A 27,154-nucleotide genomic window follows, 5' to 3' on the forward strand; every position below is an offset into this window, starting at 1 on the left:
ACAATTGGCCTATTGCATTACTTCATTCTCCTTGTTTAAGAAAAGCTTTTCATGGTATCCATCTTTTCTTTCTCTAAACAAAACTGAATACTTCATGTCACCTTCACTCACTCAGGATAATATCACTCTCTTTATAACAATCTTCTCAATAGGATTTGATGTGTTTTTATAAAAAACCCTCTGTTTAGACAAGAAAAAAATCTTTGCATTTGTCCTTATAACCCATCTGTTCCGACCACTTTGTCATCCTCAGGACTATTTCGTGTCACAGAACGATGGAATAGGTAAGGTTGGAAGGGACAGCTTGAGGTCATCTGATCCAATCTCCCTGCTCAGCAGGGTCCTCTAGAGTATGTTACTCAGGATTGGGTCAAAACAGTTCCTCTCCAGGGAAGGAAACACTACAATCTCTCTGGGCATCCAGTTCCAGTGCTCAGTCACTATCAGAGGAAAGAAGTTTTTCTCATGTTCAGGTGCTTAATTTTCTGTCTGTTGCCTCTTGTCCTATTGCTTGGCACCAGAGAGCAGAGCCTGGTCCATCCTCTAACATCCTCCCTTTAGATACTGACAGACATTATTGAGGTCCCTTCTCAGCTTTCTTTTCTTGAGGTTGAGCAGGCCTCAGTCCCTCAGCCTTTCCTCATAAGAGAGTTGCTCCAATCTCCTCATCATCTTCGTTGCCCTCCACTGGACCTGCTCCAGGAGCTCCACGTCCCTTGTGCTGAGGAGCCCAGATCTGAACATTGTGTCTGTTTTCCTTAAAGCTTCATGCCTGGAGCTGTGCATAGCTCTTCTTCTCTGTCAGGCTTTGGCAAAAGAAGAACAAACTGCACTTGTTCATGTCTGAAGTTCACATTTCATCGTCAAGATTCTTGACTGCAGTTCTGGGGCCTAGCCAGCAGTTCTTGTCTAGCATTTAAACATTTGATGGCCTTTTTGTCAGCTTCCTACTCTGCAATCCCTTGTCTTTTTATTGTCTTTAATTTGTTTGATTTGTGTTCTTTCTCTAATTTATTAACTTAATTTTTAATTCTTATCCCACAGTTCTACCCTATCTAGTTCAGAATCTGCCCTTGTTCTACATCTTCATCTGAATTTTTAATGTGTATCTTACTCTTCATTACTAACGAAAGAGAGAGAGCACATTTTAAAATAGTAACAAAATCTAGGGGAAACCAAAAGTGGTCTTTGGCCCTCAAACCTGCATTTTTCCAGACCTCTTTCCCCTGTTTCTGATGTGTGTGATGTTCCCATTTTTATGAAGATGAGTAAAGTCAATAGATGTGCTGCTGTAGGCATGTATACTATGGATATATAAATACATTGGATATGCATGAGGTGCTGCTGTGAGTTTTTCTGAGTGCTCCTTTGAATATTAGATCTTATGCTGCTGATCATGTTGGTCTTTTCTGTGTGTGCTCTGTGCAAGCATCGGCACTTCTGCAGGTAAGGTCGGACTCCTTCAGGTCAAGGAGGTGAGAGATACATTGTTTCAGAGGGAAATCTACACTTGATTTCATCTTGTGACAATGACATTTTGTATCCATACTGGGCAGTATGATTCAGTCTTGTGGTTTCTTTTCTGAAAAACTGCATCAATTTACTTCAAACAGATGAAAGTCAGCTCCTAAATGGAAACCACTTCTGAGGCCAGGCACAGTGTACTCATAAGCTGGCAAAAGCCAGTGTAGGCACACAAACACAAATTTATTTCTGAGGGAAGGACTATATATTAGCCATATTCGTTAAACTGTCCATAAACAGAATGTTTAATGCTTGACATTCTAGGGCCTGTAAGTTATAAAATCATTACATGCTGAGAATTTGCCTCCAAAGAGTGGTTCCATTTCAGGGAACAGTGTTTAGATTAGTATTATTGAGAAGTTTTCAAGTGGAAGTCATAAACACAATGTTTTGAAATGTTCCTCAATATGCTATTAAAGTCAGATATACAACTGACATTATCTTCAGTGACAGATCAAAGCAGCAAGGTAGGGACTGCAGTAATGCTTGAATAGTGCTTTTATGAGCAGAGATATATTTGTGAGTAATTTTGACATTTGCTGTATAAATACATTTTTCTTTTGTAACTGTGACTGTCTGATTACTCACTATCGTAATAATAAAACAATTCCTTATTTGCAAGTTATATTCCTGTATTGAATATGAAAGCTTATAATTTTCTGACAGGTACTGTATAATAAAATGTTTAAATTTAATCTGCTAAATGCAAATGCAATAACCAGTTAATCATGCAGCTGGAAAATAACATGTTTGTTTGTTTTCAGATGTCACTCCTCCACCAGCTGCTGGATACTTGGAAGTAACAGATCTTAATTCAAAGAAAATCAAATACATTGCAATTCCTGGGTAACTAATTTTATTGAATAGAGCACTGTCATCTTAGAAGAAGAGTAAAGAGAATTTAGTGTCTATTATTACTTTATGATATGGAAATATTTATTTTGATGTGGAAAATAAGACTGATTCATACCTAGTGTAAAATTCTACAAACATTGCAGTATATTTTTGTCAACATAATTTATCTGTTTTTACTAGGTAATACTGATGAAAATGTAGCAATTAATTACTAAATATGAAAGGTAGCTTTATCTTCTGATTTTCGTTCCCTTTGTTCCTTCCCCCTCTTCCATCCACTTTTTTCTCAACCCTCTTTCATTATGGTTTGCAATCTTTATTTTCTTTTCCTTTTTCCCTATCTTTAGGATCAGAGAAAGACAGGCAAAATGATCCAGTGCCAGGTGTTAGGAAACTGGGAATCAAGTTCTGGTCCAATATAAAGTTTACTTTGAAAATAGCTTGAGCTTTTCTGTGGTTCTCCCTTTGGAAAGTATACATTCCCAAGTATCTTATATGATAAATTAAAATAGCCAGATTCTGTGGCTCTCTTTGGTTTTAACATCTGTCTCTCACAACTGTAGAGAGTGTTTGCAAATGTTTTATTGAATAAAGATATATTTTGGTCCCAAATTGTCATTTTCTACTGTAATAATAAACATTTTTAAATGGCACTTTCTCCACTTTGCATATTTGAATAGCACATGTATGAAACTCACTCACGAAGAAATTTCTATATTTTTTAAATTCTATTCGCATATTGCTGATTTTGACAAGACTTCTCATTTAAATTCATCCTGGTTCATTAATAATCTTAGGGAAATTCTAATTAATAGAGAATTATTTTTGCACTTTCACCATTTATAATTGGTCCTTTGGCCTACATCTTACACAGTCATTCAAAAATGAAAGACATCACGATAAAAATAGTAAGGAATCACTTTATTTTTCACTAGGATTTTGTAGGAAATAACAGAAATTACAAATCTATTTTTCAACATTAGGACCCTTAAGCTAGCATTAGTATTTAAGCTGTGTATGGCTGATCTGAGCAGAAGTCCAGATTTTTAAATGTATTCCAGTAAGAACTGATGAGTAAAGTAAGTTTTCATCATATATGAAAACATTCATATATGTATGAATAGTTCTCTGTTAAATTCTAACAACCTTTCTTCCTTCTGGCAAAGTTAGCCCAGTCAAATGCTGAGATAACTCTTTCAGCTGTGTTACTACATGGTCGTTTCAGTCATGGGTAGAAGCATATGTGTTGCTCCTTCTTATATTTTTGAAAATTATTAATTTTGCCATTAGTGCAGGTTACCAAGTCATTTATGCATGTAATTAACAGTACTGAAAAATGTATAGATTCTTCCCTGCATTGTCTAAATTTCCCTTCATATTCCATACTTATTAGGCCCTGTCATTCAGCAGTAAATTTTTGTCAGCAAACTGATTGTTTAAAAAAGTGCTACAATTCTCTGTACTTAAAGCTGTGTCATTGTTAAATGAGTATTTAAATTTTAATATTTTATTAAAGCACTAGAGAAAGGTGTTACTCTAAGTTGATGGAAATGTATTTTCCTCAGTGCTCGGATCATGTTCTCTCTATTTCTATTTAAGTTTAATATTTTTCAGTAGCATCTTTTAAAATTTTTGATATTCTTAATAGTTTTTTTCCTAAAGATGGACTACTTTTAGATAGATTAGATATGGAGTGTATCTAAACTAGAGCAGTAGTTTTAGCAACATGTTGCCTTTCAGCCTAGTCTTTTATATTGCTTATACAGTCAGGTGTCTTTTGGTTATGTCCAGTTTCAGTAGGTGGAAAATTTCAGACAAAATAGTGGGTCCACAGGGCTGAGTAACAGTCTCTCATTAAATGAGGATGTAATTTCATTTAATTGTCACCTTAACTACAGAAATATCATCCCCCTTTTAATTGCAGCTTCAAAAAAAATCATATTCATGTTTTTCAGGTCAAAGTCTCTCTCTCCATATACATCTTGGCTCTCTACAATCTCAGATGCTGATGCCCTTCTGGCACCACTGGGCAAAGTAGGTTTGGTTACTGTGGACATGGGAGGAGGTGTGAGGCTTTGGGAGACTGGGCTGGACAGCCTCCAGCAGTCACTGCAGGATTGGAGGAACATGATTGGCCAAGAAGATGGTCGTCCTGTGCAGGTAGGACTTCACAAAGCTGAACTGAAAAATGTAACAAAATAAGCTATGGATGAGTTTTCAGCAGGGAAAGGAGTGGAGGAGAGAGCTGTTAAAAAACACTATGAAGTAGAAATGTACCTATGAGAAAAAATTAATGGACTTTTTTCCTGGAAAAAGAGGCACAGTAGCTTAATTTGAAAACGTTTTGTAGCTCCTGTAATTATGGTTACTGACAGACTCTTTGTCTTACACTGTTTGTATTTTTGCCAAATTCCAGCGCAATTAAATGCAAATAAATCCATTATCTCCTACTGATTTTTAACTGTAACTTTACAAATGTAGAATAATGAAATTATTTTTAAAGAAAATTATATACTTTCCCAGAGTTCAAATTCTTGGAAAAAAATATTGGGGTTTTACTTTGAAAAAGAAACTTGAAACCTCGGTGAAAAATGCCTTGAATTCACAGTAGAGCCTTTGGCTAATCTTGATAATTTTCCCAGCTGAGCAGAGTTGCAAGGATCTCCATACAGCCATGTTCTCATGTGTTTTCAGCTATCCATGCTGAAAATACACAGCATGTACATGTGTGATGTGTGTGCATGTGAGTATGTATGCATATATGAGTGTTAATGTGCCAGCTAACATGTGTGATCACCATTGCAACACAGAGGGAACATTCAGGACTCTTCAGTTGCATCTTTAATTAGAATGGGAAAACAGAATGAGTCTATTCAGAATTGGATCTCTCTGGTTTTGGTTGGAGTTTTTTTGTGAATAAGATATATTAGGCCAAAATGTCTTTTACTTTCTTTTCCCACTCTTAGCTCCCTTTCTACAAGATGTTCTGTGGTTACAGAGACTTGGGCAAGAACTGATGTGTTCTTGTTACAGCAAATGCCATTCATAAAAGTCATGAGAAAAGGAAACTGTTACCCAGTAGCACCTCCATGCTCCACACTTGTGCTTTGCCAGTGCCATGTGCATTACAGTGCAGTAGCACTAGCACCATCTTATGGTCAGATATAGTCAGTTTACAACAGCCAATGGAGTTTTAATAGTTATTTTTTATTTTTTCCTTTTTTAAAATGACTTGTTATTTTATTCGACTATATTACTATATTGCCAATAATAGCCAACAAATGATTGGACAATGCTGGCTTAGAAAGTACACTCCATAAGAAAATTTAAGTCATTTAACTAGAAATCTCAAGTAGCTATTTTAAAGAAGGCTAAGAAGTTGCCCCACAGTCACAAAGCAGTTTTCAAAATCTGCTGTAGAATTCCTCTCCACTGACAGCCTGCCTCACTACTAGGCACACTCCCGGGTAAAGCCTTCTTAGACTATCTTTCTTTTTTCCAGTGTCAAACCAGTGATTTGTCGGAACTGAAATAACATGCTCTTTTGTTGCCACATTGTATCACAGTACAAGCTGGCTTGTACTGGGCAAATTAATTCAGCTACCCAGCCAGCTCCATAAAGCAGCCCGTGGGTTGACTGTCAGGAACTCCAACCAATTATGTTCCTTCCTAAGCTGCAAGCACATCACTGGTCCAGGGTCTGGGGGATGTAAAAGATCAGACCAGTGAGCTATCCAGACTGGGTTTTTCAAATGCCCATTATAAAGAAGGGCAGAAGAATAAACTCTCTCTGTTGCCACATGGACATTGAGTGGTTCTCTTTGTCTCTGACCCACGTCCCCCCACATTCACACTCTGATTTGTGTTAAAGGACTGGAACAAAACCTCCAATGTGATCTTCTGACTTGCATGATTATCACTAACATCTGTTTCCCTACTTTACTTTTCTGCTTTGCTTTCAATGGAAAGATAATGAGACCTAAGAAGCCTTGTTTACAAAGGCATTGCAGAGCAATAAGAAATAAATTAGGTCTTTTATTTGATGTAATCTTCAATAAGATAATAGATATGTAGTTGCTGTGTAAACTCTGTACTTTGCTAATTGGAAATGAAGGCCTTCACCTTTCCTACTTAATTTCTCAGTAGGCCTAGACATAAAAGCAGTACTTTATGAAGGCATTCATTTCTGGAAATGAAAGGATCCTATTACCTTAAAAACGTATTCATGTAGCTTCCCTGTGTAATTGAGCATAGCAAGAACATGTCTCCTGATCCAAGGACAATTACTTTGTTAAAAATGCTGCAGCTAAGTATTTCCTGATACCTTTTTTTGCAAAATTGGACATATTTTGCAGCCATGTGTTGATCTGATCATTCAAGTGTATGAAAATTACCTCCCTTTATGTAACGTTGCTTGTGCATGCTTGTGTTAAGCAAGATTTCAAGTCTAACGAGGCTTCTCTAGTTCTTTGACTAAACCCATCATTCCCAATCATCCTGTAACAGAAACTCATTTTAAGAGAATTGTCAGTGTTCCATATATCACCCACCCACCTCCAATCTCCCCTTCCCTTAAAACTGTCATTTTTGCATCCCACAAAACTGCAACAGGCTTAGCAAAGCTTATTATCCCTTCGTGGTGATGTTCTTAGACCAATCCAAGACCTGTCCATGTGGTTGGGAACCACTGATCTGCAGAAACACAAACTCTTTGAGTCTTCCTACCCTTTAGAGAAAAAAGAATTAGAAGGCTTTCAATATAAATGTAGTTTCAAAGAGGTAGAATCAAATCTTCAATCAGGCTTCAGTTGGAACTATTGGTACTATCTTCTGCATTTTTGCTTTCACAAACACATTAGCTCTGAGAAGGAGGCTGGATATACATAAGCAATGAAACAGAGGAAAACAAACAGCTGTTCCACTTGTAATCAGTAATTAGGCTCCCTTGATATAATTTGTGGCAATCTTCATAACAGTCAACATTTGTTTTGTATTGTTGACATACTCAGCAGAGTTCAAACTGCTGAAGTCTCGAGGCTACCAAATTAGTTTATCAAAATATGCTATGTGTTTACAGAAGCCTACATTTATACAGGCAGGTCAGAATTTTTTGTCATTTATTGCAGTTTTAAACTCAAAATAATACTATACTATTCTGAAATTATTAAATTGGACTAAAATACAACATCTAAACAAAATACTGTATTTTCTAGCTGTGAGCTCTACTCCAAAAACCATTGAGCTTTTTCACTGTTTGGTGTCTCCAACAAAAAGGTCATTTCATTATCAAATATAGGAAGAGAATTTGAAGGACAATTTATTTTTAAAATCTTGCCCTAAAGTTTTGTGGCAATAGGCAGCCATTGATAAACTTGTGTTTCTTTTTTCATCCAAGGCTTATTGATGGAAATTAAATAGAACAGCACTGATTACATTCTGATACAGTTTCCTTATTGTCTTTTACTGAGCATTATTTAGTGGTATGTCTCATTTAGATAAAGTACAATGCTTACATAACAAAAATTAATAGGTGCATCATTTAGAGGTATTTCAATAGATGTTAAGGCATTTATTTGTGATTATTAGCAAAAGCATTTAGTTCTGTATTCACTCTACTTAATGTTCTCCTGCTGTAGATTGTTGTCCAAAATGTTTCATGCTATGTACTCAGTATGCCATTGTTTTCAGAAGTCCCAGGACATATCCAAACCTGTAGAGTGCATAAAAATGTACCTAGTCAAAGATTGCAAAAGTTTTCCATCTAGTTGATCCTAATATGTATCTGAACTAAAAATCAGATCCACAGCATTTTTTAAAATCCAAATGTAGTCTTGATCTAGGTAATATCACCATGCAAACTGACATCCTGAAGCTGAGGATAGTCTCCTGTCATTTCCCATTTCCGTACCAAGATTGTCCAAAGAAGTAATCTGATTGATTAAAAAAAATTTAATTCTTGTAAACCAAGACTTTTTAGGGGTTTGAGTGGGGGATTTTTTTTTTTGTGTTGTTTAATGTATTTGTGGAACCTGCCGTAGTTATATCATCTCCTACATGCATGAGATAGGTTTTTGAAATTGCAGTAGTGCCCTCTGTGGCTGTACATAAAGGCCTAATGAGTTAAGTAGTTGTGATTGTAACTGTTTTGATTTCCTATGGACTGATCTCTCTCATTTTCTGAGGAAGCCTTCCTCATAAGCATTCAAGTACTTAGTTGGAAATTAATTAATATTTACATCTAAGTGAATAGTTAGCAAGAAAAAAAAAAAAAAGAGAAACTTCTTTCCATTTTCCCATCTTTCTGCTGTTCTAAAACAAGGTCACAATTTCCTGGTACATCCCAGATCTTAAAGGTCAAGGTCTGCTTGTTTTACAGTACACTTCTTTATCAAGGATGGATATTACTTGTGTCCCTGGCCTGTGACAGAGCCCCACTCTAACATAAGTGTTCTGTGTAATGTGTGGTTTTCCTCAGAAAGTTAAAAAGCTGAAACTTTTGACTCAGGTTATGTCTCCTATAAATCTAGGAAGCTCAGGTGGGTTTCCTAGATGATTCAGGTTCAGCCAATATGATGTCAAGACCACATAGTGTAGGACTGAGCAGAGGAAAGATATAGCACGTATGAATTGAGTGGGCACCAGCTGTTTAAAAATAGATAAACATTTAAAAATAGATAAACAAGTGCATGTGCTGTGCAGAACCTGAATAATACAACACCTACATCATCCCACCTCACTAGTCTGAAGACTCATGGGCAACACTCAGCTTAAAACATGATGTTGTACCTCTTTGTAGGTGTGTCAGTCCAAAGGAAATGTGTTAGAGAGACACTGACACCTTAGTATGAAACCAGGCCCTTCCAAAGAAAAGGATCAGCCTAGAAATTTTCTCCCATTTTCTCCCCACTTAGCTTTTGTGACCTCACCTGACGTAAAGGTTGAACTGGAGTCAACGTTGAGTACACTCCTGAAGTATTCATAATGCCAAAAATCTCACATTTCCTGTTGAAGTTAAAAGAAGCCCAATCACATTGAATTAGGTGAGGGGTGTGCAAATGTAGCTGAGTGTGTATCTTATGTATTCACACAGAGGTACAGGTATATATGCGCACACACACACGTGCTCATTTTTTTCCCCAGTTGTCATACCTAGACATTGAAATAGAATTACCTGAAGAGGTCATCATAACTTTGCTGATAGCCAGTCCCACAGGGACTGTATTTCATAATGAGCAAGAATGGAAAGTCGATTTGGATAATGATCATCTTATTCCCTTCCTTGAATAGTCTCATTTATTCCATTTGTATTCCATGCAGCTAATGATGTAGAACTCTACATTAAGTATTCATTCCTTAAGTTAATTCATATGTTTTTATTTTTTTGAATGCATCCTTTTTTTCTCTTGTTATTTTCTGAAGCTGTACTTTAAAGTTCAGGTTAATATGAATCAACCTTATGAAATTTAATTTTTTAGGCTGGATGTTTATCTAAAGAATAATTAATTCAGGAGTTTCCGTGTTTCCAACTTGCTTATGTTTACTGCTCAGAATCTACTTCAATCTATACTGATAGTTTGGAGGTTTTTTTCCTTTGTAAAAAGTGACATTGTACTTTATAACATAACAAAAATCCAGCCTTTTCCTGATGTTAAAACTGAACTGGGCAAAGCTGCAGTTCTTGAATCGAGACAAAAGCATGACCTTTAGCAAGAGTGGCTGGTTCTTCTCCCCACCACCCTCTCGTTCTCTAATTTTCTACTTTGCACCAAGCAGGCTTTCTGACCACAAGAGGGCATCAGTGGGCTAATAACAGTGATTTCCCTCAGCTTTTAAATACTGTCTATGCAAACCCCATAAATTATGAGAAATGCATGCAGTGGAGAGTTCTTGCAAGTTTGGAATATAATGGCATTCTGCAGACCTGCACAGGATCCTGACAATCTCGAAATACTGTAGATTGTAGAGTTATCTAGTCAATAGGTGGATTCCAAGATACAGTTTGATAGCACTTCCAGTTCTGAGATCCATGAGCCCCAAACCCACAGTTTAGTTCTGTGACCTCTTCCTGGGATGTATAGTTTATTCAGCTGAGGACTAGCAACTGTGTACGAGCCCTTGAAGGAAGGCATCTGAGTATGGGGAAACATGAGACTGGAAAGCTGTGAACTCACAGAGCTAAATAAATGCATATCTCTAAAAGTATTTATGGGATAAAGGAACTCAGAAAAAGATCATTGGCTCTCTGTCAGATACATTTTATATAAATTTCCTCAGCTTGAGTTAGGCCCTTGTTAGAAGCACAGTACAAACACTTCTAAAATACATTCTCTTTCCTAAGAAGACCTTCCAGTCTAATTGGAGCAGACAGACAGAGCAGGAGGGAAATAACCTTAACTTTCTATTAGAGCAGTCTGATGCAGCACAAAGTTCCCTTTCCTTCTCTGACCTTCCTGTGGAAGCATAAAGTCCTCATGGGAGAAAATGTTATTACCTCAACACACAGTCTTGAAGATCTCAAAAAGTCTATAGCAGTGCACATTGCTGACATAAAGGCTGGAGCTCCTCACACCAGTGAAATCCTGCTGTCCCAGCAAGACAAATGCATGCTAATAATTATGCCTTTATGTAAGTGGTTCCCTGATTAGTGAAAGGACAAACATTGGGAAAATTTAAATAATCTGATATGTTACACTAATGCCAATTATAAGAGGCTTTCCTTTAGAAAAGAAAACAATGTAGTAGATATTAAATAACTTCTGCCTCTGCTTCTTAAGGACAGCATTGACAAGGTCCTAGGTATACAGAAAATCAGACTTTTGTCCTCCCACATGTAATTTTTTTCAATTTTCATTTTACCCTGTGGTCTTCAGTCTGGACCATTCCAAACTGACATCATGTGTTCACTTATCCCATGTTTCCTAGGTGTGTCATAAAAATAAATAACCAAGCTAGATGTTATCTGTCTCCTCTGATAATATTTCATAGTGGATTAGAATACTAAAAAGATGATGACCTCACATTTTATAGTTGAATAGAACTGACTAGGGAATTTTAAATAATGACAGAAGAAAATGGGCTTTACATAGGTGTTTACATAACAAAGGATCCATTAGGTGAAATAAATGTATTATATTATCTTATTACTTTATTTAATTTTCCAGCTTTTAAGCCACACACTGTATATTTGTGAGCAAAATACTCTAATGCATCTGCTCTGCAGAGTTTCTGAGTTGATTCTTCAAGCGACAGCACTTAGTTCACAAAACAGCCCACCGCACTATCTTGTACAGTGGTTGGTTTTTTTAGTTGATGTATATAAACTTCATTTGAAAGCCAGATACAGCTTTTTATAAGTTTCACTCCAGATCTCCACCTCTACCCCATCCAGATTCGTTTTTCTAAAATACCATCAAAGTTAGATGATGCTTTCAACAATTCTGGTATTCAAGACAAAAGCTTAATGCCTGCCTGAATTTTAAATTGTACTTTTAGAATTAGATATTCGCCTGAGTCAGATGATGCATTAAGCTTTATTAGTCCATTTATTTATTGAACTCCTGAACAGTTTTACAGACAAGATAAAAAATCAAAATTAAGTCAAATGAAAAAAAGAAAACATATTAAAAGTTTTGTACTGCAGTGCGATAAATGTTTTTCTCATTTCAGGATACAGTTGAAGAAACAGGATGTATTTCACACATTTTTATTGTCTTATCCAAGATTAGACTTGTCTTTTCTGTGGAAAAATTATTTGTGGACTCAATTTTTTGCTGTTGTGAAAAGAAATTATGCTATTAATTTTTAATATGTAGAAAAAAGCTGTACATGATACAAGTGAACAAAATAGAAGCCATTAGAGGGGTTTTGCCTGTTTATGCCTTTCTCTCACTAGTTTGTGTAAGCAGATTATAAAAAGTTTTCTTTCTCCCTTTAGCAGAATCAGTTTTATGGTAAACACTTTATGGTAAAGTGTAAAACCACAATGGAGCAGGCAGGTTAGCCTGTTATCTGCCTGATGTGGAACTTCTTTGCTCTTTGAGCATGTAATGCAGAAATTCATACTGCTGATAACGTGTTAGAGGAAGATATGTTCTTGTGACCTGTAAAATGCAGCCTAGGATAATATTGGGGGTTTAAGGTTGGAGAAGCTCTGAAATAAAAGAAAAACAATTATTTTGTTTCGGGAAAGCATCGGTCTTTTGCACATCTGCAGAAGTACATTCTGCATTCCATGGAACACATTTCCTAATCCTTTGTGCCACTGTGGGATGGATTACTTAATGCATTTTTCACATGGAGTACAGTTGTGTTTTGTTACAGTCAAAGTCAATCTTTTTTCATAATAATGTATGAGAGTGAAAGCAGATTTTGTACTGATTTTGATAATGAAATTACCATATCCCAAATCACCCACAAGGCAAAAATCTACAACGTTTTCCCTTCTTTTCCTGCAATATTCTACTGATACATGCTCAATCTTTGTCTACAGAACTAATGAGGACAGCAAGTTAAAATGCTTTATGGTGTTTTTAGTGGATTTATAGTCATATAACTAATATTTTTCAGCAATAATTTAGTGCCTTTCATGGAAAGTAACCCATTTTCTTCATTGACTATAAACTGCCTGGTTTAATATGTTTTATGTTAATGGAAAGGCAAAATATCAGATTAACTCTTTCCTTCCACATCTCAGATATGTTATGCTAAGAGCAGGTATCTTCTAATTGGATCTTGGAAGATTTCTTTTGTTTATGATAAAAAAAGTAAATGAAGAACGGGATCTTGCCAGCCTACATCTGCCTACTTTCCAGGACTGTCTAATCATGCAACAAATTAAGCTAATGCACACCTTCTTAATTTACATTGAACTGAGCACCTGAATCATACAAATTCTGTTCTACCTCAAATCTTAGTGCATACATTCTTTTCCCTGTTTTCTTCTGATCAACAGTAAGAAACATCCAATAATGCAGTATTATTACTAATAGTAGAATAAGTGCTCGTGAAAACAGTATTTGGGCACCCTAAATTTTTCTTTTTAAAGATTTTGCTCCATAAATATCAGCTGTAAATACTGCAGCTGTGTCCCTGTTTGCTTGTATAATTTGTACACATTTATTCAGTTGTGACACATGAAATCATGCTGGTTGCATATTTAGTAAATGTGATCTATGTGGAATGATCTACTGAATGCTTAGAAGGGCTTAGTAGAGAGATGGATTCCTTGTCACCACATGCAACAAGGAGGAATTCCATTTATTTCTATTATGAAGATGTAAAAGCCTGTAAGGAATGCCCAGCTCTGCTTAAACATTCCCAAAAGAATAAGAAATACTTGGTTTGGGGAGGTTGGAAGAATGGAAGTACAGACTATTTTTAAAGTAACAATTTCATCTCTTTACACCTGCAGGATATTAGCCTGGAATCAAAGTGGGTTTTTTCTGTTTTTTTAATACCTGGAGTATTAAAATAAGCACTGTGTTTTGTGTGAGAGGATTAGATATGAGTTCAGCCTGTCAGGGCCAGTGATAATTAAAACTAAGAGGTGAAAGGTCTGTTCCCCTGTACGTGAGGCAGCTCGCCCCCATCGGAAACTAGAGTTTCTTTGCCATTCCTGAGGCAGAAATTTGCTTTTGTTGCTGTGAGCCCCACAAAGGAGCTTTCTGGCAAGCAGTCCTGAATGGGAGGCACTGACACCTCCTGCACCCTTCAGGAATTTTAATGAAGTTAACCCTGTCAGGATACAAAAGTAAGCTGCTGTATTAAAAGACCATCCACTCTCTAGCCAATTTGCAGTGTTGCGGTGTCAGTTACAGGGCAGGATGGCAGGAATATCTACAACAACAACAAAAAAATCTGCATCCCAGTCAGTATTAAGGAAAAAGCCTTTCACATTTTACTGGAAGCTGTCACTCATTGATTATTTTTCTATTCAAAGCTAGAAATATTTTAAAGCTTGTCTGACTTCTGCTTACAAATTCTAAAAGATATTTCCTAACCTGTAACCACGAGTTCTCCATCTGCCAGCAGTTAAGTCTGAGTACATGTTCTGTCCCTTTTTTTAGAGAGCCAGCTTTTTACACAACTGTAATGGAGGTTTGGACAGTGAAAGCTGTTGGCTCAATCTCTTGCATAAACCTGCCAGGAATAAATAAAATTTCAAGTGGGACAAGACAGGAGAAGATGAAATTCCCTCTCTTTCCCTGTCTCCACAATAAATACAACTTGAGGAATCTTAGTCTTAAGTTAGTGGTAACAGACTTGAAGAATAAGGAGCTGATGTATGACTTAACATACTTGGGGGAATGTTGTTAATAATCTGAAACATGAATGACTGAATAATAGATCTTCTGAAATGTTCATTCAGTTGACTTTGCTAAAGGTCTTTTACTCATTACACTGGATACTATTATAAACATGTTAATAATAGAGCTATTAATATACATTCAATGCAGGTGTATTTTGAATAGTACTTGCTAGGATACAAAAATGCACAGTTGTGCTGCTTGGGACTCTCTTTAAATGATGAATCTTCTTTTTAAAGTTTTTTTTTTTTCTTCTCAGTTTTGCTGCAATGTACAATTAAGATTACTGGATGCTAAAATATCATTAAGGTCACCTGCACAAAATCAACTGAAGCTAAATTTGATAATGCTTTTGGTCAGTTTTACTCAGAGAGCCAGAGAGATTTTTTTGCAATGCATTAGAAGCAAATTAATTCTGAAATCAAAAGGGAAGTACTGTATTGTGAAAACAACTCATATGTTAGAATGAAATATGGGGGTGTGTGAGGCATCAATAATTTTAATAATAGAGTACAGCATCCGTCTTCATAATTCCCACGCTTTTATTGTGGGTTATTTTCTAATGGGTTCATGTAAGCTCTTTTCTTCCCATAGCTGTGACAGTGTCTTGTAGTAGTGGCAATGCACAGCGTATCTGGGTCAGCTGTGTGATCCTCAATACAGCCTCTGTCTCTTACTGAGGGATTGTGAAAGTGTCAAAAGTATGCCAGTGCTTCCTTACTCTCCAGGGGTTAATGTTATTAAATTAGATCATTTTACATCAGAATTCAAGAGAACTCAATCCCACATCCACTTAACTGGCATGAATGTGGCTCTAGATCCACTTCCAAAATAGTTCAGATTTGTTTAGTATACAGTATGCCATAGTTTGTCTGACCCGCTGAAGTCTAGACAAAACTACTAGCCTTTGACTCATCTTTGCAGTGGCCACTATTAGAGATTGGTATGTGTTTAATGGCTGTTTGGCATACGTATGGCACAGATGTGAAACATCTAGTTTTACTGTGGTGTTGAGTGTGGTAAATCATGTAATGGACTTCTCTCAGCCTCTTTATCTTTTTCAGGAAGGATGATAAAATCACTTAGTTTCCAAACTGAATATATTTGTATCAGTTTTCTCTCTGCAGTTTGCTCTTAGAATCACAGTGTTGTCAGGAAAAGGGGGAAGAAAAAAACGTGGAGGCATGTAAAAGCATTTTGTCATACATTCATATTTTTCAGAAGGAACTGATCTAGAGCAAGTTGTTCAGATGTATCTCTCACTGAAAGTAAAATCAGTGTTTAGTTCTATTCCTGCCTGGCTACCCTTACTGTCAGGAGTTAATGGATGTGTAAGAGGCAGGACCAGACAATTAAGTCAAAGCATTAACAAGTCATGGTATTTGTTGTTGTTTCTTAGTTTTGCTTTTTCTTAAGCATTCCTTTCTTGCCATTGCCTCTTAAGAAAAGCACATTCTTTTGGCATCCTTCTTACCTGAGCTGTTCATATTCTCTCACACAACATTTCTGTTTGTTTCATTGAATTTGAAAGACCTACAGAGCCTGCATCACAAAGTTGTTATGAATGTAGTCATTACCTATTGCTGTAAGTGCCTGAGAATATAGAAAGAAAATGAGAGAACAAAAGTATTTGAAACCAGAGACTAAGATCATTGATAATTACTGACAATTAGGACTCCACAGAGAATAAAATAAGAATTGTGTATTCCAGGAGAGGATGGTAGTTGTGCTACTTGTGTGATGAAGATTTGGAAAAAAAACCTTCCCAAACAAGGAGTGGAAAAGTGCTTTCACACTCTGATTGTGAATCACCAATATATATAAACAAGATTAGATAACTTACAATTGAAACATGTGTGCCTTGAATGTTTTGGAAATAGTGGTTTTTTTGGAAATCAAAAGGAACTTTCAGAGGGAAAAATTCAGTTTTTCCAGCTATTCTTCTCTGACCTGTGCCTCACAGCTCAAGGCTGCAAGGCTAAATTTGTGTGTTGTTTCACAAAGCCATAATATGCACACCAGGCAGTATGGAATCTGCACAATGGTGCATTAATGAATAGTGCCTTTCAGTGCATGTATTGCTAGGAAGAGCACATATTTCTCTCAAGAAGGGGTGATTAATCAAAACTTTTTGAAAGGAAAAAGGTTCCTAGATGTCTTGCAATTAGATTCAAATGGAAAATATTCAGGAGGGGATAGGTCAGCTTTTAAGCAAGGAAATAATTTATATATTTGAAAAATACCCATCATAACAGTAATAGAAAACTCATTGTAGAAATTACAGTGAGACAAGCTTGGGAAAGCTAGTGTGGATTTTAGGTTTTCTTGAGTCCTTTCTCTGCTTTTAATACTTGTTTTTCTTATCTTCCTTCTCACTCTAGACAAGCTAGATATTTCCTGCTGAGTGATCTTCAGTTTCTCAAGTTCCTAATCCATCCAGTTTTGGATTCTCCCCCTTAAATCTACCCTTCCAATAGTTTCTAATGTCAAGAATTCCTCCAGTCCTCAGAGGGGTGACTTACCTATGGCTCTTCCATCTCTTTATATTCATCATGCTGAAGAATTTATCATTATCTGAAAGTTTTTCTCATCAGTTTTTTTCCTGATCCTCCCTCTGATTTCATGTCAAGGCTCATTGATTTACTGTTTATTTGTAAAATATATCTTCAATTCTAATATTTGTATTTTGGTAGTCTAACTTCTAGTTTATAGAGGTGCTTTCAGAGTAGAGACAATTTGTTAGCTGTAAAATTACCCTGAAACTTGTAAAATTACCTTCCACACATATGGGAATGGGAAGGGGAAAAGTCTGAAAAGTCAGTAAGGGAATTATCTAAGAGCTCACAGAAAAACCAGAGAGGTATATCCAAAGATTCTCTTCAGAGGATTCTGCGATGTGCTAATATAATGCAGTTTCTAAGTATATGGTAAAATTGAAAAATAATTACTCCAGCAAACCAGTGCTAATAGAAATTGGTTGTTAAATTATTCAGAGTTAGGAAAATTCTACTACCTTTTGTCTGCATAGGTGATACTTTAAAAAAAAGTAGATGAAACTGCTGCAATTCACTGGCATGACATTTACACATCTGCTGGTGATGTTCCACTCCAGTATCATTGAATTTTCAATTATTTTATCCATTCAGCTATTAACTATACATAAAAAGAAAAACAGCAAACAACTCACATTCTGAAGCTATGACTGATTGTGGCCCTTGTTTCTTTTCTTCTTTCTCAACCAATTTTTTTTCAAAGTTTGAACAGAAATTAAATGTTGGATGTTTGGTGTCCTTTCAAGAAGAGAGAGCAAAAAATTCATTATAAGATTGAAGACTTTGTATTAACCACGTGCCATTTCCAAGTTACAAATACCTGCTTTAATCAGATTTAATCAGATCAATATTATTGAAAATAAGTTTATACTAGAAACTTTTCTAGTGCATGTGTACTAGAACCACTATTTGTGAACAACTTACACTTCAGAAAGTTTTGTGAGCACCAAAGCTCTTTTGTCTACAGACCTTTTCACTGAAGATTTAAACAATGTTTGTATTTCAAAATGTTTAGTGGAATTTTTCAGTGGAAAAACTTGACAAAAATAGAATATGACATTTTCATCACTGGTTATAGTTATGTTTGTTTCATAGAACTTTCTTTTGAAGAAGAAATATTTTTCTATTAAAAATACATAAACATGAAGATGTAAAATTTTTGCCTAATTTCATATTTCTCATTATAGAATAATAGTTTGTTTCATGAGGCTGAAACTATCATTTTGTGTTTATAATTTTGTTTTAAACTAAATTCAGCAATTTTTGTTAACCAGGGTTTTTGATAGTTTTTAAATCTACCAGTGATGCAAAAAAAAAAAAAGAGTGGTTTTTTTAGAGGAGATCTCTTAAACTAAAAAAAGTATATAACCCTAAGGGTAGCATGCTGTTGTGGTTACATGTTTCTCCCTATACAAATGTTAAATGGATGTAATTTAGCAGATTAGATCTTGATTTTACACTAATGACATGGTTCACAGAGGATGTATTGTACCTCTTTGAATTGATATAAATTCTGTAAAGGGAAAGAAAATGATGTTTTGAATAGCTGCCAGGACAGTGTTGTTAGAGCACATGTTTTCAGTTCAAAAACATGTGTGGAATTCATGTCAGCATGAAGTTGAGTCTGCAAAACAGTGAATTCACTGCTCTACAGTGAAAACCCTGATAATGCCAGTGAACTTCTGAGAAGGCAGTAAATCATAGTTATTGGGACATCTAAATTCATTGGAGAATTAAATGTGTTATGGTAGATAAAAGAAACTTAATTCTAAGTGGTTAGAGACAATAATTTTCTATCTCAGTCACTAGGTTTCATTAAAAAAATATAATGTGGCATTAAATTACAGAAGATTAGTAAGGGGCAGTTCACACATGATTCACTGATTTACTACATGACTTAGAGTTCCTAATGGGAAGGAGTATTTTTGCCTTCAGTCACCCATTTAAGTCCAGCCCCAGCCTAAAGTGACTCAGCCCTGACCATCTGGCAGCTGTTGGTGTCCAGCTGTGCCATGAGTCAGTGCCACAAGTGCTGTCAGCAGACAGATCTGGGAAACCCAACATGGCAGAACTTCTGGGGTCCAGGTAGCAGGGCTGAGAATTCCATGAGCCTGTCATTTGAACTGGCCATTTGCTGGCCAGTCTCATTTCTTTATTTACTGTTCATGAAAGGAACATCAATCTACTCATCCAGAGGGAATGTGGGGCTGCAGTTGGGTGCACATGGAATGTGTAAATCGATGTGCAGTGCTGTGGATGTACATTACTCTGAGGAGTGTTAGAACTGCAGGTGATTCTGTCTACAGGGGGATTTTGAGTTATGTTGGGCAGTTATCAGGAAGCAATTTCTGGTGTGGATATGAACAGAATGCAGAGGGGCTCAGATGTGGCAGGAGCCTTAGTTCAGGTGTGAGTCTAATGTGCCACTCAGGAGCCCTGTTTTACTCTGCTCTATTCCGAGGTGGAATGTTGCATGTATTGAACTAATGCTGGTGCTACAGCTGCTCAGCACACCTAGTGGTTATTATTAGGTTGTTAGGGTATTTTCTTTACTATAAGAAATATTTACTATTTACTATATTTACTAAGAAATATTCTCTCTCTCTTTTACAGATAACCATTGAGAGGGAAAGTGGTTTGGATGTCAGCACCCCCAAACATGGAAAAGTGGATCCAGCCAACATGCCACATGTTGGTGGAAATATGTGGGCTGGTGGAACAGGTTTTTCATTGTTTTTGTTTCGTTGGTTTTTTAAATTCATCATTGACAGATATCTAAGGAAGATGCTGTGCCAGTCAAAAATGGTTTTATACAAAGCTGTCCTCTGATCTATTTTACCCAATACAGGGTTGCTTTATTGCCAGTAAAAGGAAAGAAGTATTTGCAATATCTAACTTAAACTGTATGTAGCAGATCTCTTCTTCAATTTTTTTTTTGTTTCCTTTTACAGAGAACGAGAAGCTTGCAATCACAGCAACTAGGCTGAGTCATTATCTTAAATGTCCCTGTAGCTGCAAAAATTCAGATAGTGTAGGCAAGAGATACACAGAACAGGCAAAGTACCTCCTAATTCTAGTAAGTCATGACAGTGGTCACAAGATAATGTGATTTGGAAGCAGTCTAAACCAACAAATTCTAGGGAGAAGACAGAGTCTGGGACCAGGAGCTTTGAAGAGATGTTCAAGATTTATATGTTCTGTGGTTCCCCTTTGTACAGTGTGAAAACCATTATGAATCAAGTCTCAAGGAGCTATAAACACAAGTATTCTATGGGAGTTCTTGTTTACCATGATAGCTGTTAGGTTTTGAAAACCTTTGACTATAAATATTTCAACTGGGGATTGTTAACAACATTTTTGGAACGTGTGTAGATGACAGTGGAAGCTTTAAAGAAAATTTGTTCTTATTTTTTTATCAAGTGTTTATTCCTAATGGTTTTTTGTCTCAACCATCTTAGGTGGGAGAGACACTGCTGGGTTAGGTGGCAAAGGTGGGCCATATCGACTGGATGCTGGCCACAGGGTTTACCAAGTGTCCCAAGCTGAAAAGGATGCTGTTCCTGAGGCAGTTAAGAGAGCTGCTAGAGAGATGGCTGAAAAGGCCTTTAAACAGAGGTAATGTGAAAGTCTTTCTTTGCTTTTCCATTTCCCAGAAGAATTTGAAAAAGATGGCTGAAAAGAATTTTCTTTCTTACCTGCATTTATCAGCTCCCTTACCCTGTTCATTATCACTTACCAGAGATTACCAGCACATGTTCTTTAGCTGTTCTGGGCAAGATGTATGGAATGTTTTATTGAATTAATGTTAAAATGACTGTGCCATTTTGTAAAGTAAAACATAGCTAGATGAAGAAGGAGATGGAGGTAAATATTTATCTTTTTTAAAAGAAATAGATTATATGAAAATTTCTTTGAATTATGATGAATCCAGATTGTATGTTGTTAGGAATTAATCACTTAATAAGTGTCTTTCAAAATGGACCACTTCAAGCAAATTGCTTCTGTTTGAAAGCTCTATAGCCAGATGGTTAGAGCATGGTGCTAATAATATTGTGGGTTTGATCCCTGTATGGGCCATTCACTTAAGAATTGGACTTGATGATCCTTGTGGGTCACTTCCACCTCAGAATATTCTGTGATTCTGTAATTTGAACTATTAAGCTTCAGCAGCTAATTAACACAAACAGCAGGTCTTCTCAGCATGAGTGTAATGTGTGATTACCAGTTACTCTTTCCCAGAATATGCACAGAGATTCAGATTTCTTCCACCAACTGAACTCTCAAGTCAATCTCTGGTATTGTATATTAAAAAAAGCATCCCACGTCTTCAAAATTGCTTCTGAGCTGCTTCATAATAGAAACTATGGATATGTATGGTCATGGATACTGTACACCTGTCTGTGCATATGTCCACCTGGCAAGCTTTGATGAGTTTCTACTGCCTGTGTGGTGATTTACTGAAATAGAGAAAAGGGGAAATTCCTGGCTACTGCTAAATGCTGTGGGAACAGTACAGCTATGCCCTGTAAAATCTGGGTATCTGTACATGAGGTAACCGTTCCTGTTCTGCAAAACCCAAGTGGGCTGGCATGTACCAGCTGTAAATGTAGCCTATTATGAAACCACATTTGACTTGGATCATTATTCTGTATCACTTGTATGATTGTGGGAACTAACAGATAAAAATAGGGAGGTTGTAGTCCTCAGGCTGACAGAAAAAAAAAAGAAAAAGGAAACTGCAGATTTCACTGCTTTGTTTATACAGGATTATCTGGAGAGGAGAAATTTCATATAAAAGTTATTGATGCTTTCCTGGCTAGATAGTATTTCTCGTGGTAAATATTTTAAATTGCCCTATTTGACAAAAATGAAATTAACTATTCTGGAATAGATGCAGTATTTTTCATTATATTTTTCTGAACTATCTTTCACTTTGGATTTATGTAGAGTACAACAAAGTAAAATGGCATTTGAGATTCTTTTTGTTTCTTTTATAGATCTGAAGATACTGAACTCTGTTGGCAGGATTCATGAAATTAAATGTGCAGCACTAAAAGTTACTTTTTCCTGCCTCTAATGAATAAGAATTGCCTATAGTGACTATGTGTATGCAAAACTTCAAATAGAAAAAGACATCATAATAGAGACAACAAAGATTTGATGTTTGATTTTAATATTATCTTCAAAGGGTTGGTCTAAACAGCAGTTCTCAGGTATACTTCATGATCCAGGCAATGAACTTGTGATAGTGTTATAAAAACTTGCCATTAGAAATAAAATTAGCCTATACATACTTTACTATTCGTTTATAGTTCAGTGAAAAACACTGTATTTTTTTAAACACTGTGAGATTATGCTGTTATGAAGTGCTTGTTTGAAATGGGCTGGGTACAATATGGGCCAATAGCCCAACAGATAGGCCAATATGTTTTAGCTCAGGACTGAACCCAGCCACATACGGGGATTGGGGTGGGCAGGTACATGACTGCTGCCTCTCTGAGTGATTTTGGGTCACAGCAAATACTGAACGGTGAGCACTCCCAGCATATCTGCCTGTTTCCTAGCTCATTCTTCACTGCTGGACCTCTGTAGTTACATTCCAATGGTGAATTTCACCTGTTCTGCTAAGCTATGCTGTTCAAAAGGTGGGACAGAACTTGAAATGGACACATCTTTGCTTATAAAGAAAGCATGTATCTGTTTTCATGGTGCAGTTGTGCTCTCTGCTACAGGCTTCTGGACAGGATAGTGCATGACTCATTTTCTATGGGGGGAGCACGTTTTTGTTCATGTTCATTTAAAACTTCTTTGTTTCAAGGTTTCTTCATTTAATGAAGCACAAAGATAAGTATTTGAAACAGTTACTATTTTTAAGTCTTCAAGGACAGATTTTATAGTATTTTACTTAACCTTTGTGTTGAAGCAGGAATCAGGATCTTTAAAATATTCTGACAGTGAAGTAATGAACTTGTGATACTTTTATGTACAGATAGCAACACCTTAGCCAACAAAACCATTCAAATTTGATCGCATTTTTCAGAACCTCTGATTTACTTCTCAAACTTTAAAGAATATTAGGAGAGAGTGATATATTAGTAACTTTAATTAGTTTTAATGTGATACAGTCCCTGTAGACATTGGTGAACATCTGCCTTATCAAAAATTCACAAGAGCAGCTGCCACTTCTCTGATTCATCTCTTCTGAGTTCTTGTTGCAGTCTAAATTTCCCTGTTACCAAGTAAATAAACTTTTAGTTTACATTAGTAAATGGAAGATATGCATGTTTCCTAAACTGTTCTTTGCTCCTTCTTCTTTCCTTTAGATTGAAAGAGATTCAAATGAGTGAATATGATGCATCAACTTACGAAAGGTTCTCTGGAGCAGTCCGACGTCAAGTTCAGTCACTCCGCATCATCTTGGACAATCTGCAGGTAATCTTAGATTCTCTGATAAAGGAATACAGGGAGGTCATTGCATTAGGCCCCAAATACTATCCTGCTGATATCCTGTTAACATCTGGTATCATACCTTTGAAGGCTAAAAGCAAGTTCAGGTTATAATCAGTTAGGAAAAACAGTTTCATATTACTGTTTTAAAAGGCAGCCTACATGTGAATGAATCCCAGTGCTCATCGCTACATGTTCCATTATTCCCGTTCCACACCTTACAAAGATTACTTACTCAGGAGCACAGTTTTGTGACAGAAAATACTACTACACATTATGAAAAGAATTTTTGAAGGTGTGGTGTGGAGAGCTGAGTTTTTTTCTTTACCTCCAGTCCAAGAGTATTTCTTAGCTGTGAAGTGCAAATGCTACGGGTGTTAAAAGAGGCACCTACTACAGTTAGGAGCTTTAGAACATATGCAGCTGAAAACATTTATTTTTCTCAGATTTTTTTTAATTCTTGGTAATAGAAATAGGTATAGCCCAAATCTCCTAAGTGGAAACTCACTAAAACCACCAGTTTGCCTTTCTTCTGGTAACTGGAGTGGTGGTTGTTCTGGGTTTTTTTAATACTAATGTTCATATACAGGGTAAATAAAATTGTAAGTGCATTGTTTCTAGGAGGCATCTGCTAATCTTCAGTGAAAATTAAAGGAAAAGTGATTTACTCCTTATAAGACATATTTGATTATAAGTATTTCTATTGAGGGCTACTAACCACTAGTGTATATATACACCTAAGTTTATTAATCACTGTGCTGTGTCTTAAGCAATAAAACTGAAATAGAGAAAGAAATCAGTCTGTATGATAAACAGCCTCCTCCTGGCTAAAGAAAGCTAATCCCCTGGTATTGCAAGTAAGAAGGGTTATATTTCTTTGCCTTATTTTTACCTTTAAACCTTTGTAGCTGCAACAGCATTACTATAATCACATATATACACAAAGAACCATTAGCCAGTTTTATTATGAATGTACCAATTCAGAGAACTCCTCCTATAATGAACATTTAAGTTGGGCATAATTAGGTGATTCATGTACTTAATATGTGCTTCAGTTCAGGACACAGACTTTTGGCTTATAAAGACAGGTCTCTGTTGAAAAAAAATTGGATGTAAACCTCAGTTTTGTCTACAACATTTATATCTAGGTGGATTTTTAGCACATATGCTATTGGAAGCAAACTCTGGGTATGAAATTAATATATGGATCTTCAGTTTGAAGTAATTTTGAGTCGGTCTTATCTGTCCCTTGAAGTCAAAATCCTTACATTCAGGGGTCATGTTAACCATAATAAAAAAATAACATATTTTAATATAAGGAGGCATATCCTCTTGCTTTTTTCAAAAAGGTCATTTTAATATCAAGGCAAAGTCTTATAAGCTGCAGTATTTTATGAGACTTTGCTAACTTCCTGCTAAAACCTGTAACAGCTAACCACAAAGTTAGGAAATGTAATTTACGATGAATAAAACAAATCACTGAATTTGAAAGAGCTAGGCAAAGAATAAGAACAATAGTGAAAGAAAATTTTTAACTTTATAAATTTTATATAGATTTCGGTAAGGATTTTATTAGAAGATGAACTAGGAAAATGAAGATAAATTACAATAGGAGTTGATTAGTTGCAAAATGCCTTTTGTTAATAAGGAAGCTGAGTACATCACATTTCATGTGACATTTTTGAGAGGGAAAAAAAGTTGTTTGAATTCTTCAGCATGGTAATTCATCCAGCCCTCATGAAGAACTGTGCCTCTGTCTCCCATTATTTTCTCTATAGTCCTGTGTACACCCTGAGTTCTCAACTAGAACAGTTTTTCTGTTGTCAGTCAGTCATTCCTCATATCTCAAGTAAGAAACCAATGGCAAAGTTCATTGCAGTAAAATTTGCAACTCAGATTGTCTATGTGTTTTTAACTTTGTGAAAATCCCAATTTACCATCTCAGTAGAAAACGTTTGGCTTTTGAAAAAAGTTTGAGTTTGCTTTGTTTCAAACTGTGTTCACATAATCAAAATATGTTGCCCATGTTCATTTAACCTGTATATTCCCTTTAATATATGCCTTTTTACTGTTATTTTTGTGGGTTTGTTTAAAATATATTAATTTGATTAAATTTTACCTCCCTAGAATCAAGAGGCTGGGATATGGTTCCCGTTGTCTATGACTTGCCAAAAGTTAGTAGCAGCAGAAAGAAATTTTTTGAATAGGCAGATCCTTCAAAGTGATACATAAACATAGTCTGAGAATGTAATTTCATTGTTCATTTTGCTTTTTATAACTTGCTGATCTCTGTCAGTTCTTTGAACAACATTATCAAAACATAATTTTTTGTTTATCTTCTGTAGAAGTAGCAAAGCCAGAAGTCCAGGAAATCCTGTCACTGATGGGCTCTTTCTTCTCTCTCCCGAAGCTTGTCTGTTTGAACTCCAAATTCAAAAGGTTATGGTCAGTCAGTCACTCAGAAAGACCTTCTTTAATGTGAGGTGACTTGCGTTCCAGAAAGTACTTCTCTGATTATTGATTATTGCAGAGAGAACTAGGGGCAACCGTCCCTGTAGCTTCTGAGCATCATTTAGGCCCCTACATTTAAACTGGGCAATCCTGAGCCTGAGTTACTGAGCCTGCTGGGCACTGCCTGATTTAGATCATGTAGGAACAGTCTGGTCATAGCAGCAACAGTAAAATAGTAGCAGTCCTATAATAAGCATGGCTTGGAAAGCTGGAAATATGAAAAACTCTGTGCCCTGTCAGTAGTATTTTCATGATTTCTGAAAGCTAAGGGAACATTTGTGTAATGTTTTCCCAGAAACAAATGCAGACCACAGCTGGCAGTGTTTAATACATCCTCTACCATTACAAGCTACATATTTAGGTGTGATAACTTCACATACACAACTTTTTCTCTGACATTTACAGACAAAGGTGTGTATATATATTATCAAAATAAGGTGTGTATATATATTAGTGATGGTTTTCTCTTAAAATTGTAAATGCTTTTAAACTAAAGGGTTTTTTTGGTGGGACACATAGAGGTCACTAGGAATTCACAGGTGAATGTTATGCAACTCTGAAGGCAACAAAGGGATCTGTGATCCTATGGAAGAAGGAATTTAACTTTCATCCCAGGCATATTGAATGATAGTAGAAATTCCTAGTTGGTGCTACAAACAGACTCATGGATGCCCCACTGCCAAAGGGGCTTAAAGCTCAGTTGACTGCAGCACTGTGGAAATGTATCAGAAAACACAATTGGTGATTTCACAACCTCAGAAATATTTTCAACTTTCTCTTCTGTGATTTACTAAAAGGCTGAGGTTTCCATGTTTTTTGGGAAACATTGTTTTTCCTTCCCATCAGGAAGCATCTGTAAAGCTTTTGATTTTGTTAATCAAAATATTTTTCTGTGGCTTTGTAGTCTTTCTGCCCACTTATTTTCATGGGCAAGTAGTCCATTAATCTTGAGTAAATATA

The 27,154-nt window shown here is 36.1% G+C and overlaps 1 protein-coding gene across 1 annotated transcript in view; it reads left to right on the forward strand.

Moving 5' to 3' along the window:
* Positions 1 to 27,154, forward strand: part of VWA8 (von Willebrand factor A domain containing 8) — a 183,209-nt gene that overhangs the window by 139,345 nt on the left and 16,710 nt on the right. Inside the window, exons 36-40 of the mRNA XM_066545030.1 lie at positions 2,289 to 2,370; positions 4,335 to 4,539; positions 19,850 to 19,958; positions 20,695 to 20,851; positions 23,560 to 23,668. Coding sequence (XP_066401127.1) covers positions 2,289 to 2,370; positions 4,335 to 4,539; positions 19,850 to 19,958; positions 20,695 to 20,851; positions 23,560 to 23,668 — 662 coding nt within the window. The remainder of the gene's footprint in view (positions 1 to 2,288; positions 2,371 to 4,334; positions 4,540 to 19,849; positions 19,959 to 20,694; positions 20,852 to 23,559; positions 23,669 to 27,154) is intronic.

The sequence above is a fragment of the Molothrus aeneus genome, chromosome 2, assembly GCF_037042795.1.
Source record: "Molothrus aeneus isolate 106 chromosome 2, BPBGC_Maene_1.0, whole genome shotgun sequence".
Lineage (NCBI taxonomy): Eukaryota > Metazoa > Chordata > Aves > Passeriformes > Icteridae > Molothrus > Molothrus aeneus.